Below are 14,561 nucleotides of genomic sequence, written 5' to 3'. Positions count from 1 at the left end.
CAGCATAAATTCTTTCCTTTCCCTGCAGAAAATAAACTACATTTGGGAGGAAAGTATTCAAAACATAATAAAAGAGGTGACTCACCCCTTTCAACATGCAGCACACAGTGCATGGAAAGGAGAGGAGGGGGAACAGGGAGGCAAAGCCAGTGTAGGAGTCCTGCAGGGAGAGCAGCAATTCCCAGCTCCAGCTCAGCTCCTGGAAGGACCAACAGCTCTGCCTCACACACTCCCTGCCCTGAGGGACCCCTGAAGGGCTCCAGAGACCCCCAGACAGTAAATGACCACCCTGAGTGAAAGGCTGCTCCTGCACCCTTCTCCTGAGGTTAGTGGGATGCCCTTCCAGAAAGCTCCCAGCACTACAGCAGCAACTGCAAGGCTATGGGCATTTTAAATTCACCTCTTAGCCAACAATATTTCCAGACATAGGCTGCATTCTTTATTTCTTACATATTTCTCAAACTTACCTTGAAACAGTCCAATGAGAAACCCCAGAACCAGCAGAGCCAGCTTGGCTTTGATTTGCAAGCAGACACATGCACATCACCCAGTTTTTTCATTTTTGGGCAGGCAGGGTATCAAAAAGCAAGCCTAAACCACCTACATTTAACAGCCTTCCACACTCAGAAGGAAAAGGAGCTGAGCAGGATGGGCTTGTCTCAGCCAGAGGAAACACAGCAAACACGGTGTCTTAGGACTACTAAAACAGAAAGTAATTTACAACAGCATTCCATTCCTTCATTCTGGATGGAGCATCCCACATAAAGAGAAATTATCTGGCTAAAGCACATCACAAGTGCTCATCTCACCGTTTCGTAATCACATAATTGACATTTGTACATCACACTGGGTCACATGCCAGAGACACTCAAAAGGGAGTGGACCTTTGGACCTTTCAGAGTCATCTCCAGTGCCTCCTTCCCTGCAGTATCCCACGGCACGCAAGGATGCTTCTGCACACCAGCATCTCCATTTTGTTGTAGAAATAAAAACTCAGGAAAGAAAAAGAATACTGCACGTGAACATCACTTGAATGCCCAAGAGATTGATGAAATTTACTTAATTTTACAAACTGAGTGATGTAAGTAAAGAAATATAACTCTGTCACTAGGAAATACTCAGATCCCAGCCACCTCAGAAAGAAATATTCTTGGATTCTAGAATACAAATACAGAACAGTTGGAGCAGGAGGGAAAGTTATTGTTTACCAAACCTGAATCTTTGAACATTAAGGGAAAAAAACCTTGACTGATGTAAGGACACCTCAACATCTTCACAGACGATTGTCACAGCATAACTCATGGATTGTATCACATCCCTGAAAGAACTTGTTCTAAAAGTTTGTTACAGTAATTTTTCCATTTTACACGTTGGATGAAGACACAGAGAGGTTCTGGGAAGCTTCTTGTGCTGAATGGTGGGTTGAGGGAAGAGATAGTAAGGTTTGTCCCAGCAGCACACCTGAGTAGCCAGGCACATTGTGTATTAGCTTAGAATGTTTATCTGGTACCACTGCAGCCATAAGGCTGCGGGGCAAAGAGGGTTCAAACACACTTTGATCCTTGAGATGGCTTCTGTATTGTTTCAAACACTGGAACACCTGTCCTGTGCTCTTCAAATGCTCATGTTCAGCTAAAATATCTGCCAGCATAACTGGCTTCAGAGCACCAGTTTTCCACCCATCTGAGACCCCTCCACAACTCCAGAACAGAGTCCTTCATCCTGGTTTTCATGCTGCTTTCAGAGTTCCCCCAAGCCCTGGAATCAGAGTGTGAGGTTCTGTCATACACCTAGGCAGAATCAATAGAGCTGAAGGGAAAAAAACCCCACAAACTACAAAGTGGGCAAACAAGACAGAATAAACTTTTGAAGCACAAAAGCTTCTTCAGGTCACTTGGCCTGTCAAAAGGTAAGAAAAAACTCTTTTCTCTTTTGGATAAATTTGTGTGTCTGTTGCTGGGGGTGCTGTCCAGAGAGAAATGGATGGAAGCTTGTTGGGAGAATTAAAAGCTCGTTGTACCAGATTAGCATTGGGGGAGTAGCGAATTCCCAGGCAGAAAAAAAGTTACACATATGGACTGCTCTTGCTGTTTCCAGAGGCTTTCATTCACACTGCTATACAAAAATACTTTGCTTTAAGAAGCTGGGTTGTTGGCTAGTCCTTTTGTTGGTTCTGAAGAGAAGTAAATACAGGTGTTGAATATTGATCCTAAAGACAAGTAAATACAGGTGCTGAACATAAAAACTGCCTTGGTGAGGTAACTACAGTCATTATACAACCAACAGGTAGGACACAGTAAATTTTGTTTCCCTATCAGGCAAGGCTGCCATTGAACAAGCTCAAAAGTGGACCAAGAGTGCAGTTACTGTATTAACTCTGAAAATGCCCCTTTTAATTTTATTCCATATCTGAATCAAAACTGTTTATTTTGTCTTTTTTCCCCCACCAATCTGCTTCTGTCATTCAACACACACAAGTGATGCCCATGTGCCTGTTCTACAGACAAAGATATCAATCCTTGATCCATAAATATTATTGTATAAATTCATACATACACCTATTAACACATACAAACACGGGCAACACAATGACAAAAACTGGTGCTGGGAAAATGCAATGGTCATCTCTCTTTCAGCTATGTTAACTCTTTAAATATGGCCCTGGACTGGGAAATGAGAAACACAAGAAAGTTATGAGCTTGTTATAAACTGCCTCACAGAGCTGGACTGAAGTTTAGCTGAAATCCACAACTGAATCACAAAGGCAGGAAGAACATGAAAACATTTCCATTTTCAGGCTGCAGAATACACAGCAACTACTTTGCCAAGCTGCACTGCTGGTCCCTTAAATCTCGTTTCTTGGTTCCTTTCACAACACCCTCGGAATGCCTCAGAATAAGGTGTCAGGAAGCCCGAGGCACATCTGACACTGCCACGGGTTAGGTTTCCCTACACTTCCCTCAATTAGTTTTTCACTTGTGCCCTGAATTACTGAGGATTTCCAATGTTTGTGCTGAGCATTAAGTGCCTGTGTTCACTTCAGCCCACAACCATTTGCAGAAGGCAAAGCTCTGTAAAAACACACCACCACCAGAGAGCCCCTCTAATTATGCCTTGCCCATTGAATGTGTACACTGTGCAAAGAGAAATTAAACAGAAACTAATACCAAAATACTTCCACAAGCTCTGTGTTTCCCTGTGGCTGCAGCTGATCCTCCCCAGTGCTGCTCTACCAGGGAGCCCCTTATGCACGGCCTGCTCTCTGAAATGTGGAACAGGTACTCCCACAAGCTGCTGCAGGCATGACCCTGCATTTTCAAATTCATTTCTTTGGCTCACAGTCCAAGTATTGAAACCACAGAGTCCTTTCTTGACTTTTTGAAGTATTTTGTAAGAGCTTTACTAGATAGTCATATAAGTGAAAAACTGCTCAATCCACTTGCATTGTTTTACAGGAAAAATGCTTCTGGTTTTATGTCAAGAAAAGCATCTCTCTATTATTTGGGGGTTTTTTTCCCCTAAATGAGTAATCACACCCAGAATTGGACACTGGGCAACTTCTATCTTTCTCTGTTTTTACCCCTCGTTTGGATTTATTTACTATATATGTATAGTTCTGTTTGGGAAATATGGGTAACATTTTATAAACAACCTTTTTTTTAATTACTGGATTTAATAGGAATACATCTGCATCCAATACTCCAGTATGCTTTTGTTTCTAATAATCTTTTTAGGATAATCTGTGAAATTATTCATAATAGGTTTTTTACTCACTTTTTCTATGTTCCCCAACTACAGTTAGACAAATCATTTAGGTCTTGCATCTTTGATGCATAAGATAGTTTTATTTGGAGTCAGCAGTTGTTTGTTCATTTGGGTTTTGCTACATTGTAATAGCTCATATTAATTCCAAAAATATTTTGAAGTGTATATATAAATAAGTTTGTGGATGCCCATGTCTACACATAATGGTCTTGTAAAAGCAAACATCTTTCCTTCCTAAAGAATTAGATGTACATTTAGCAAAATGAGAAGTGACACTGGATTTGAGGAGCTGCCTCAGAAGTCAGGAACACCAAGGTGTTTTACCTTTCAGATCTGCTCGCCAGGCCCAAGACCATCACCAGAGGCCAATTTCCAAACTTCCAACACTGCTCTTCATCTCCTGAGCAGATCTCCTTTATCTTTTCCAGCTTTGTATTTTTGTTAACCAACTGCCCTGTACTTCAACCCAAAAAATCAACTTATATTTGCATTATTTTACAATGTGCATACTCACAGGAAAACCAAATTCCTCAGGCTGCAATAGATGCCTTTTAGTTTTTTAAACATCACCTTCATGTACATGTATACTCTCCAAATTCACATTTCAAGGAATATTAAACAATAAACAATTAAAGGAGCCAAACAGTTCAAGAGACACACAGTAAGAGCCATAATCTTCACTTCCGGGGCAAATTCAGATTTGGCAAGGGAGTTTATCATTATTCCTGATAGGCCTGATGAAATATCAGTAACTCACCCCCACTCCAAACACTCAAAAAGCACCTGCACCTCCCCACCAGCACCTCCACCCAAAGACTGACCCAAACAGGAGCCATCCAAGGCTGGCCCTCACTCTTTGAGAATCAGCTCGGAGAAGAACATAAATAACATATCTGGCATGGAGAAATCAGGAGAGGCTTGGGGTTCTCAAATCCTGCTGCTGCTGCTGCTCCAGGGATCTGATAAAGCCCCACAACTTCTGAGGAGCATCAGGTGGCAGCCTCACCTCGATCCTCACAAAGCTCCCCATAGTTATGGCAGTCACACACCCTGTCAGCCACATGAGCCACTCTGTCCCACTGCTGTCAAGAACAACACAGTTATTAAGGAATTAATAGCACCCCAATATCTTACGCAGAAAGCACAATCCCTCCCAAGGAAAAGAACACAGGCTACTACAGTTTGCCACTGATGTTGCTGGAATTTTTTCCTAACCTCTAAAACAGGTTTTTGAGAGTAAAACCCAACACTTTCTTATAAGCATTAGGCTGTTTATCATAGAAAACATAGACAGTATTTTACTTTCTTCTACTATCTGTATAAATGCTTAACTCAAGCAGTGGAAAATTCTTACTAACGTTCCAAAGTCATTATATGCACCTGCTAGTAACAAGACATTATCAATAGCAATATAAAAATAAAACTGCATGCACTGGAATTTACATATACTGGTAACTTCTTAGTGCTGATTACTTATTGTTTCTGTATTTTAAAAACACTGGATTCTTCCTATGAATATTACAGGGTTGTGGTTTGGTTTGAAGGTGAAATCTCTCCCAAGATTCCAAGGCATTGGAAATAAAAATGGAAGTAATGTAAGGTACAGGACATCGTGTAATCAGTAATTTCTTAAATTTCTTTCACAGACAGTATTTTATTTAGGAATAGGACAAAGGAAGAAAAGAAACAGTGAAGTCTAAGTAGGAAATTAGGAATTCATTGGCAATGTATGCCTGATAAACTCCTTTAAGAGTTTGGGGTTAACATCAAGGGTTGTACTTCAACCAGACCCACACAAACTCCAAAAACCACCAAGCCATAAGCCTAAAGGCAGATTTAAAGCCGAGCAAGGGTGGGATAAAGCAGCCCATTAGTTCAATGCATAGAGGAGCTAAACAACCCTCACTATCCACAACCACACCTGAAAAACTATACTTGCCACCAGAAATGTGATTTCTGGAATCTGGATTTCCTCAAATTGTAATTTTCAATTGATATTTGCACAGGAAAGAAGGTGGGGCAAAAACAGTGTGGTGTCACAGTGTTCTTCCACAGGTGGCTCCAGCTTAAAAATAAACCCTCAAAAACGCTGTTACTCTTGCCTGAATAATGATTGAGAGAACTTGGAAAGCCTAGAGAAAAAAAAAATGGGTAAAACAAATTATTTCAATTTAAACTGTTGTTCTTTTATCACAAACTAGGCTGGCTTTCCTTGAGAGGAGATGTGTTTGTCAAAGCTGTGTGCAGCTGGGGCTTGGAGGAGCCAAAGGCTTCTCCACAAGAGGCTCAGGTCATTCTGGGCACAGGGAAAGGAGGGCCAAGGGGAGAGGAAAGGAAGGGCTTTAGGGACAGAAACACCTTCAAAACAGAAAGGCAAGAGGCCAACATTATCTGTCAAAAAAAAGAAATGTCAGCTCAGCTTGGTTCACCTGGGAGAGTGGGCAGTGGGCGAGGAGGAACAGGTGCAAAAGTTAAAATACTGACTTTTGACTCTTAGCCTGTCACATGACACCTGCACCACCAAACTTCTCCATGAAATTAAAAATCAGGGTACAATCACATAAAATATATTATGGAAGAGTCACTAACAGCATGTTTCTACAGAAGAGAGAATGTTTCAGCAAAGCTCTTCCTACCCTAAGCCAACTCCACTAAAAGACTTTCATTAATGAGTGCTATGTAGAAATACAGAAGTGTACATGACAAATCAGGAAAAATTACAAGCCCTTCTGGGGACAGGAAGAGAATAAGGAAAGTTAATAACAGAAAATTCAATACAGGCAAATGTGGAGTTCCATGCTCAGGACTAAGAAATCAAATACACAAATATGAAACCGAGAATAATTGGCAAGGCATCTACGTTGCAAAAAGAACCTGGAGGGCGTGTGACTACAAAAATGGATTATTTCAAACACAAAATAAAACAAACCCCCCATACAAACAAACAACTCCCCCAACAATAAACATGCAAGTGTTTCAGGGAGTATTAGCAGCATTGTTTTATCTATTTAATGTCAAATGAAAGGTAATTATTTCATTCTGCTCCAGAGACACTACTAACAATATGGAGAAAAAACAAGCAGTCCAGAGGCAAGAACCACAGAAGGTGTGAAAGGGAAAAAAATAATCCACCACAAAAATGTTCAGTTTATTTTTATATCTGATGGAAAGTGAAAAGCTAGGACTCTATGGTCCTGACTACTGCCATATTTCAGTTTCTTAGAAAGGGACATTTTATGTTCTCACCTTCTCCCTTCCTGGTACTCTGAGAAATACCTCAAAGACTAGAGAAGCATGGACAGAGGTCATCAAGATTTCTGGATTAACACATTTGTTGATATCTGAGGATGATTCTCTCCCAGGAGTTGAAACAACACCTGCCCACTGCCTGAACAACCTGGTGTTGGGGGTCAGTGGCTCCACAGCACAGAAAAAACCTCTCAGCGGTGACTCAGCCTGGACCAGCATCACTTCCTGGAATGTTTGTGCACCAAAGAAAGCAGGAAACGAGTGGTCCTAACCCCAAGCAACCCAGCTGGAAGGCTCTGGAGACGCAGCTCCTGAACCCTGGTGGAGAAAAAAACTCATCTGGTTTTGCCCAAAGGAGCCTTAGCAGAACATTCTTAAAAATAAGGTGTTTTGAGCCATTTCTTATTACCTGCAGAGCACCCCACGAGGCTGTGCAGGGCAGTGACCCTTCCATGAAATGGCTCTGCTCAGCCACCCCAAACCACAGAACCATGGATTTGTGAGTCTCTCCCCAAGCACAGCAGCCTGGAGTAGCCCTGCTGCAGGTGAGTGTGCAACTCTCCAGCCTGGATCTTTCCAAGTGCATTTCCCAGATTGACGTGTATCCACAAGCCAGACAGCAGTTTCCTTTGGCATCTTATCCTGTGGCAAGAGAGATAGTGGAAGCTGTCTATATGCATTTCTGGTTTATGTGATACTCCAAGAAAGAAAACGAAAATAAAATTCAGGGCTACATAGCTCAAACTGGGGACCCAATAACCAATAAACATTTTTGTCTTTTGCTTTTCTGCATCTTAGTGCCAATTCCAAACTGGCTGTCGGTCAGGAGTGGCTTGATGCCTATTTTTAGAGGTGAAGCTCAGACACTGTGGAGCTGGGCACCAAAGAAACAACACAATCTTCCTGTAGGAACAGCCGTATTATGAAACAGCAAGGCAGCCATAAGGCACAAACCGCAAGACAGCAAAATAGCAAATTATCAAATAGCTGCTTATTACCAAAACAATGCTCCTCCCTGCACAACAAAAACCCCAGAGCTTTTTTTTCTTCCAAGGTGGGGGGGGGCGGAAATCAGTGAAGATGCAAATGAGGGCAAAGTGAGAAATATGCTCCGTGTATATCTGCATCTTCCAAGTTAAGAGAACATTTTTGGGAATGCAAGTACAGCGCCCAGGCACTGCAGAGACACACTGTTCCAGCTGCTTCTGATGGCAAATCCTACCCTTCCCTCCCGAGGCTCTGACATCCCTGAGACACAGCTCCAGGACTGCCTCACACCCCTGGGTCTGCTGCCACCTCACAGGTGTGGGTCGGTTTCACCTTGGAGACAACAAATATCACACCCCTGCTCTGACAAGTCCTTCCCGGCAGCAAAGGAATGGTCATTTCCCAGCACCTGGAGGGACAGAATGTTCCTCCCAGCTCAACAAAAGCCTCCCACTTCCTGACCCGCCTCCCGGCTGTCCTGGCTCTGCTCCCTCTCTTGCCAGGTCGGTGTCCCTGCTCCAGATGCCGCAGCCTCCTCGCAGACCCCAGACCCCAGGGCCAGGGCCAGTTCTCTTAGGGAGCAATTCCCTGTCTCCCCTCTCCAGACTGACCATTTCCATCCCGTTTCCTCTATGCTCCCCGTCATCCCTGTGTCCTGGCACCTCACAGCTGCAGGCTCCAGCTGCTCACATCTCCACTTTCCTTCCCACCCAGCCCCAATTTTCTTCCCCTCTGATCCCAGGATCTGCTGCCTCCCAGCGAAGATGAAATATTCAGCGATTACACTCAGTAAGCCCTAAGCATATGCAAATGGATCTTTTTGAAAAGGCTTGTATCCTGGCTAAATTCAGATGCTTTGTCATGCAAATGGGAGAAAGACACATCTCTGGAATCAAATCCCTCATCCTTTCCTTTTTCAACCAGATTTCAAGTGTTTTGAAGGAGAGCGGGTATGATTGGTCTTCCACCATAAAAGTTGAGAAAACTTTTAAAACATTGGAAAACATCTATTGTCTTTGCCCATTTTTCAAAATGGGCCACATCTGAACTGAACTTTTACACACAAAAAAAAAGTTACATGAATCGGCACAAGGCTTAAATATTGCACTGTCACTTTTCCACCCCAGCGGTGGAAGTTTGGCAAAGTTACTGAAATCTTGGTTGCTTTAACACTTGTGACAGTATCATTTGCCTGTAATTTAAGCAGAATTAATTTCTTCCGTTTAATCTGAACGGCAGCACATACATTACCTGAAACATTCTCATGTGCTCCCAAGACACCTGTGCAGGGTAAATGAGCACCTGAAGCACATGGCCAGTAATAAATACTGATAAACAACTACTATTTCCAGAGCCCTCTCTTCTGCACACTTTATTAAAATGTAGATTCTTGTAAAATGCCTGATGTTCCCAGACTCCCTGAGCAGCACAACTGCAACTTTTACAAGTTAGACCTGATGGATACATGTCAAACCTAAACTTTACAAAACAGGCAGGATTAAACTACCAGATTTGTCTTCAGAAGTGGGGGGCAACAAATTAATGCATCTTTTACCACCAAAATCTTAAGAAACTAGCTGGCCACTTCCCAGGGACGAGTAGCAAATTCAACACTCAAGCCACTTAATTTTTATCTGAATCTTATTTTTGCGTAGCTTACAAACATTGCAGTTGAAAAGGTGACTTAACTATGTAAACTTGGGCTACTTGCAGTCTTTTCAAATCTGAGGGGGGAAAAAACCCATAAAACACATGAAAGAAGATGCCCAAAGAACTCCTCTCATACAAAGGAACTGTACATACCAACAGCCAACCTCTCAAAACAGACCTGAAGAGAAGCAGTATTTTGGTAAGGCATCATTTCATAAGAAATTAAGTCACAGTCTCTAGTCATGCAGTTAGTTTTTAACCACAATCTGGGTGTCTGCCAAGCCCCAAGAAGGTTTGGGGCTTCTTGGGAAGAGGACTAGTTTGGAAGATCACTGGAACATGAAGAAAACTGAACTCAAAACATATATTCCCACCAGAATTTACTTTCCCTTATATGTTTGTTAGAACTGCATTTCTACATATCTATAAACAGAGAGACACATTGGCAAATGGAACTTGTGTGGTCTGATCCCTTTTTTTCCTCAAAGATTAAAAGTTTAGAGAGTTTCACCATTCAGTCAAGTGTTGTCAGGTCCGAGCTCCTAATCTGAAACAGTCCTATTTTAAGGAATAAGGGGAGGAAAAAAGGAAAAGCGCTGTTCACAGCTGCTGTGAAGAGGTAACAACAGGGGATGTGCGGATACTTTTTTGCCTTTTTTCATCTGACGGTAGTGGGGTCTGAGGTGGTGCCGGCACAGCGCTGCGGTGAAGAGATATTGTTTAACACAATTTTTCCGTCCTTGAGCATGGACACAGCCCGAAGTTAAGGGGGAGAGGAAGGGGCACAAAGACTCCCGTGGTTTTTGTCTCTTCACCTTCCTCTCGCCTCACGGGTATCGTGCGCCCTCACCTTCGGTGTTTCACCCAGCTGTGCTGTGCTGCACCTCTCTGGCACAAAATTGGGTGCTGCTGCCCCCAAATTTACCCACCCACACTTCCCATGTGCTGTGAAGCTGAATAATGCAGGTGGTTTACCCCAGAGGTCAAGCAGAAGGGACAAAGAGAGGGACCATAAAACAAATGCCATCTTGGAACTCAACATTTGCCAAGGGCCATTACAAATGGCTGGCAAAACTTTGTTCGTTTTTACAGTAATTACACAACCTCAAAGGACACAAACACCGAGTGCAGCACGCAGCAAGGCACCGCGCTACAAGGCACACTTGGCACGGGGCTGGTCTGTAAAACACATCACAACAAACACCAGCTGAACAACACACCTCTTTTCCACACTTGGCAAATAAGCTTTTCACACCCTGGTCCTCCCACTGGCACACATCCTCGTGGGGAACACACACGGTCCACATAATCGGCCCGTTAAAAACTGTGGGAGTGTGATTTTTAAAAATTTTATTCCCTCAATTATTACAAGTGTATTTTGGAGATTGGTTACTGGCTACATATTTTAGGCACTTAAAATCTTGAGGAGACATGCCAGTGTTCAGCTGAATTTTCTGTTCTAAAAACTTTGGTATTAAACATAATTATAATTCCACTTTTCTTGATTAAGTAAGTACTTATTGTATCAGTCAAACATATGTATTTTCTTCTGTGGTTTCCAAATTAACACAATCTCATGCAGAAGTCAGAGCTGTATTTTTGTAGAGATATTTAATTGGACAGCCACTTCTTTTCTTTTTGAGCAGAACAAAAACTCATGCATTACCTTGGGACAAGCATTTCATGGCTGTAAAGCAATGTAAGAGGGGAAAAATTGCAATCACAGTTTTTTGGAAGTCAGAAAGAAAGCATATGAAAATGGCAAGGATGTGATCTCATCAGAAAGAAGTAATTTTAACAGATGAAATACCAAAAAAATCTGGAATGTAGACTACACATAATGGTATTCCACATCATAAAACAAGTCTCAAAGCTTTTTTATATATATTTTTCCCCCCGCCCACTGGAGGAAGGAGAAAGACGATGTTTCTAACTCCCAGCTGAGTTAATTTGCAAGGAGATGCAACCATGAAGTTTCTGACCTGTCAGGTCCACGATCTAAAAACAAACCATTTCAGTGTTTTGCACAAAATAATCCACACGTGAGGAGCCCACATTTCCAGCTGTTAGCTCGAAGTGGGAGACAACGTGTATTTAAATCGAACAGCACCATCTAGCAGGTCCTCACAACTTTACTGAGGAGGGCAGTTGCCTTACTTGACAATAAGTCAGTTTGGCAGGCTTGCCCTGAAAATTATTAAGCATTTTCAGAGCAAACAAAAAAAATATTATGTGCTTTACAGCACCAAGAACCCCGAAGAAAAATGAGCTGCAAGGAAAAGAGTACGACTGAAAACTGTTTGAAGTTTCAGCCCCACGACCGGAGCGCTTGTGCGTGTGGCTTGCACTGGGTAGCTTTGGCAAAGCGGAATTAAAACAACATGATCTTCATCTGATCCGATGCACAGCAGCCCTATGGATCTGTTTTCAGTCCCACTGTGAGTTCCCACTGCGCCCTTCAGTGATTTACCGAGTGTATTGACAAACACCAGCAGCCGTGTAGCACGAGGAAATGGTTTAATTCCCTAATTTTGCTAAGACAAAATAAACAGTGCTTCCACGAGCCGGCCAAGCAATTATTTTTAAAATTATCCCTGCGCTGGAACTAAGAAGTGCCACTAGTTGATCAGATTTCAGAGCCCAAGTTGTGCCTCCCGCTCCATCTCAGCAATTAACGCTTCCCGGCAGGGCTGCCTCTGTCTCCCTCCGCTTTCCCGTGACAAAGTTAGGCGACAAATTGTCAAACGCCTTAAATTCCCCTTCTCCTGTCGAAACAGAGATGCCTGGCCTCCTGCTGTTGCAGGAAGCGTGCATGCCAGCCTCTGGAATTAGGCAGTCTTGAAAAAAAAAAAAAAAAACAGAAAAAAAAAAAGCGAAAAAAAAACCAAAATAACACAACCAAACAAAACCAAAAATAAAAAACGCACAGAAAGAACTAACCCAACATTAACCAAAAAAATAACAAAAAAAAAAAGAAAAAAATAAAACCATCAAAACCAAAATTCCTAAACTCACACATACGGGGAGGGAAAAAAAATAAAATAAAAAAGAAAAACACCCAACAAACAAACAAACAAACAAAAGAAACTTTTAGGTGAAGGTTCAAGACAAGCTGCCTGGAGGGAAACTCCTCGGCCGTGCCCGGAGCGCAGATCCCGGGCGCTGAACCCGCTCGGGAGCGATGCGATGTTCGGAACGGAGAGAGAGGTGCGAACCCGGTCTCGGGCAGGCGCTCTCCGCCTCCGGACCCCCTGAGCAGCCTCACCCCGACCTCCCCACCTCCGGTACACTTCGTCCCCCTCCTCCTCTTCTTCCTCCTCCTCCTCCTCCTCCTCGCACGGGCTTTTCCTCCCCCTCCACCCGCACCGTGCCAAACCGGCCTCGGTCACGCCAAGTCGCGGCCGCCACAGGACAACTTGAGGAGACGCCGTCTATTCCCCAAAAACTGCGTTTTCCTCCCGCTTCTCCCGGCGCTGCCCGTGCCGGGGGCACCGCCAGCCCTCCCCGTCGGGCGGCGGGCAGGAGAGCGCCGGAGCGCGGCTCGCCCGGGCGCGTTATGCGCAATTAGGAATAATAAAAAAAAAAAAATAAAAAACATTAAACCCCAGCATGAGTTCGGGCAGGCAGCAGGAGCCGGGGGGCGCGGTGCCCGCTCCCCTTTGTGCGGCGGGGCGGGCGCGGAGCCCCCCGAGAGCGAACAATGGGGGGCCGCGGCAAAAGTTGCGAGGCGCCCACTTGGGACGCGGCCCCGGCCCCCTGCCCGGGCTCTTTGTTACCGGAGGGGTCCCGGCACCTTGCGGGGCCGGGCTGCGGGGCGGGCACGGCTGGCTCTGAGGGGGGACACACCGCCGCGACCCCGTCCGAGCTCGGACACCGCGTCCCGGCGCGGGGACTCGCGGAGCGCGGCCGTTCCCCCCCCCCCGCTGCCCCCTTCGCCCTCACAAACTTTGTGAGGGGGCCGCGCGCGCGGGGCCGGCGGGCGTGTGGGGCGGGCCGGGCCGGGGTGCGGGGAGCGAGCACTCACTTCTCGCGGGCCTGGCTGTCGGACGGGACGCTGCTGTTGCTCTTGCCTTTGCCGTACATGCCTGCGGAGAAGCTCCCGACTGTCACGCACCTGTCAACCCATCACCGCCTCCCCGGGACCGGCCCCGTCGCCACGGTGACGGGCGCCACACGCGCCCGCCATTGGCCGGGCCCGCCCCCCGCGCGGTGATGGACGGGGCGCGCATCCGGCCGGGCGCGGCCCCGCCCCCCCCCCGCGCGAAGGGGAATTAGAAACGGTTCGAGAAGGATTTTAAACAAGCGGCTGTTCCCGGCGCCCGCCGCGCCCCCCGCCGCCGCGCCGCCGAGCGGGGAGCGCGCCGGAGAGACGCAAACTGCGGAGCGGATTAGCGGCCGGCGCGGAACGGGCAGCGCCCCAGCGGCCGCTCCGTGTCCCCAGCCCGACCCCCCCCCGGCACCCGCAGCGAGCCCCCCGCCCCAAAAACACCCCCAAAAGCACCCCCGAGGGTCTCTCCGCACCCCTCACCCCCAGGGGAAGGGACCCCCCCAGCGAGAGCCGGGATTGGGCTGGAGGTGGGGAGGAAACATTTTCTGAAGCGAAGCAGCGTGTCTTAGAGTAGCTTAAAAAATCATAAAAAAAGTTAAAATTAAGAAGAGAAAAAAAAAATAAAAACCACCCACGGTCTGAAGAAAATTCAAGGAAATGCTTTGATTTTTTTTTTTTTTTTTAAGTTACATGGCAATAATTGCGTACTCCGCAGAGACGGCAGAGAGAGAGAGAGAGAGAGAGAGAGAGCAGCCACTGGGGCCATTTGTTACTTGATTTCTCTTTTTCTTAAGTACCCGAAGCTCTGGAATTTTTCCACTCTTCCTCCTCAACCACAGTCCCAAATTTTGCAGATATTGGC

General features: G+C 45.3%; 1 protein-coding gene across 4 annotated transcripts in view; it reads right to left on the bottom strand.

Moving 5' to 3' along the window:
• Positions 1 to 13,785, bottom strand: part of SSBP2 (single stranded DNA binding protein 2) — a 123,812-nt gene extending 110,027 nt beyond the window's left edge. For all 4 annotated transcript variants that reach the window (XM_058043841.1, XM_058043842.1, XM_058043843.1 and 1 more), the window contains exon 1: positions 13,676 to 13,785. In XM_058043841.1, the coding sequence (XP_057899824.1) occupies positions 13,676 to 13,734 (59 nt within the window). In that variant the 5' untranslated portion in view covers positions 13,735 to 13,785. The remainder of the gene's footprint in view (positions 1 to 13,675) is intronic.
• Between the last annotated feature and the right edge of the window lie 776 nt (positions 13,786 to 14,561).

The sequence above is a fragment of the Melospiza georgiana genome, chromosome Z, assembly GCF_028018845.1.
Source record: "Melospiza georgiana isolate bMelGeo1 chromosome Z, bMelGeo1.pri, whole genome shotgun sequence".
Taxonomy (NCBI): Eukaryota; Metazoa; Chordata; class Aves; order Passeriformes; family Passerellidae; genus Melospiza; species Melospiza georgiana.
This window is presented reverse-complemented; position numbering and strand designations above follow the sequence as displayed.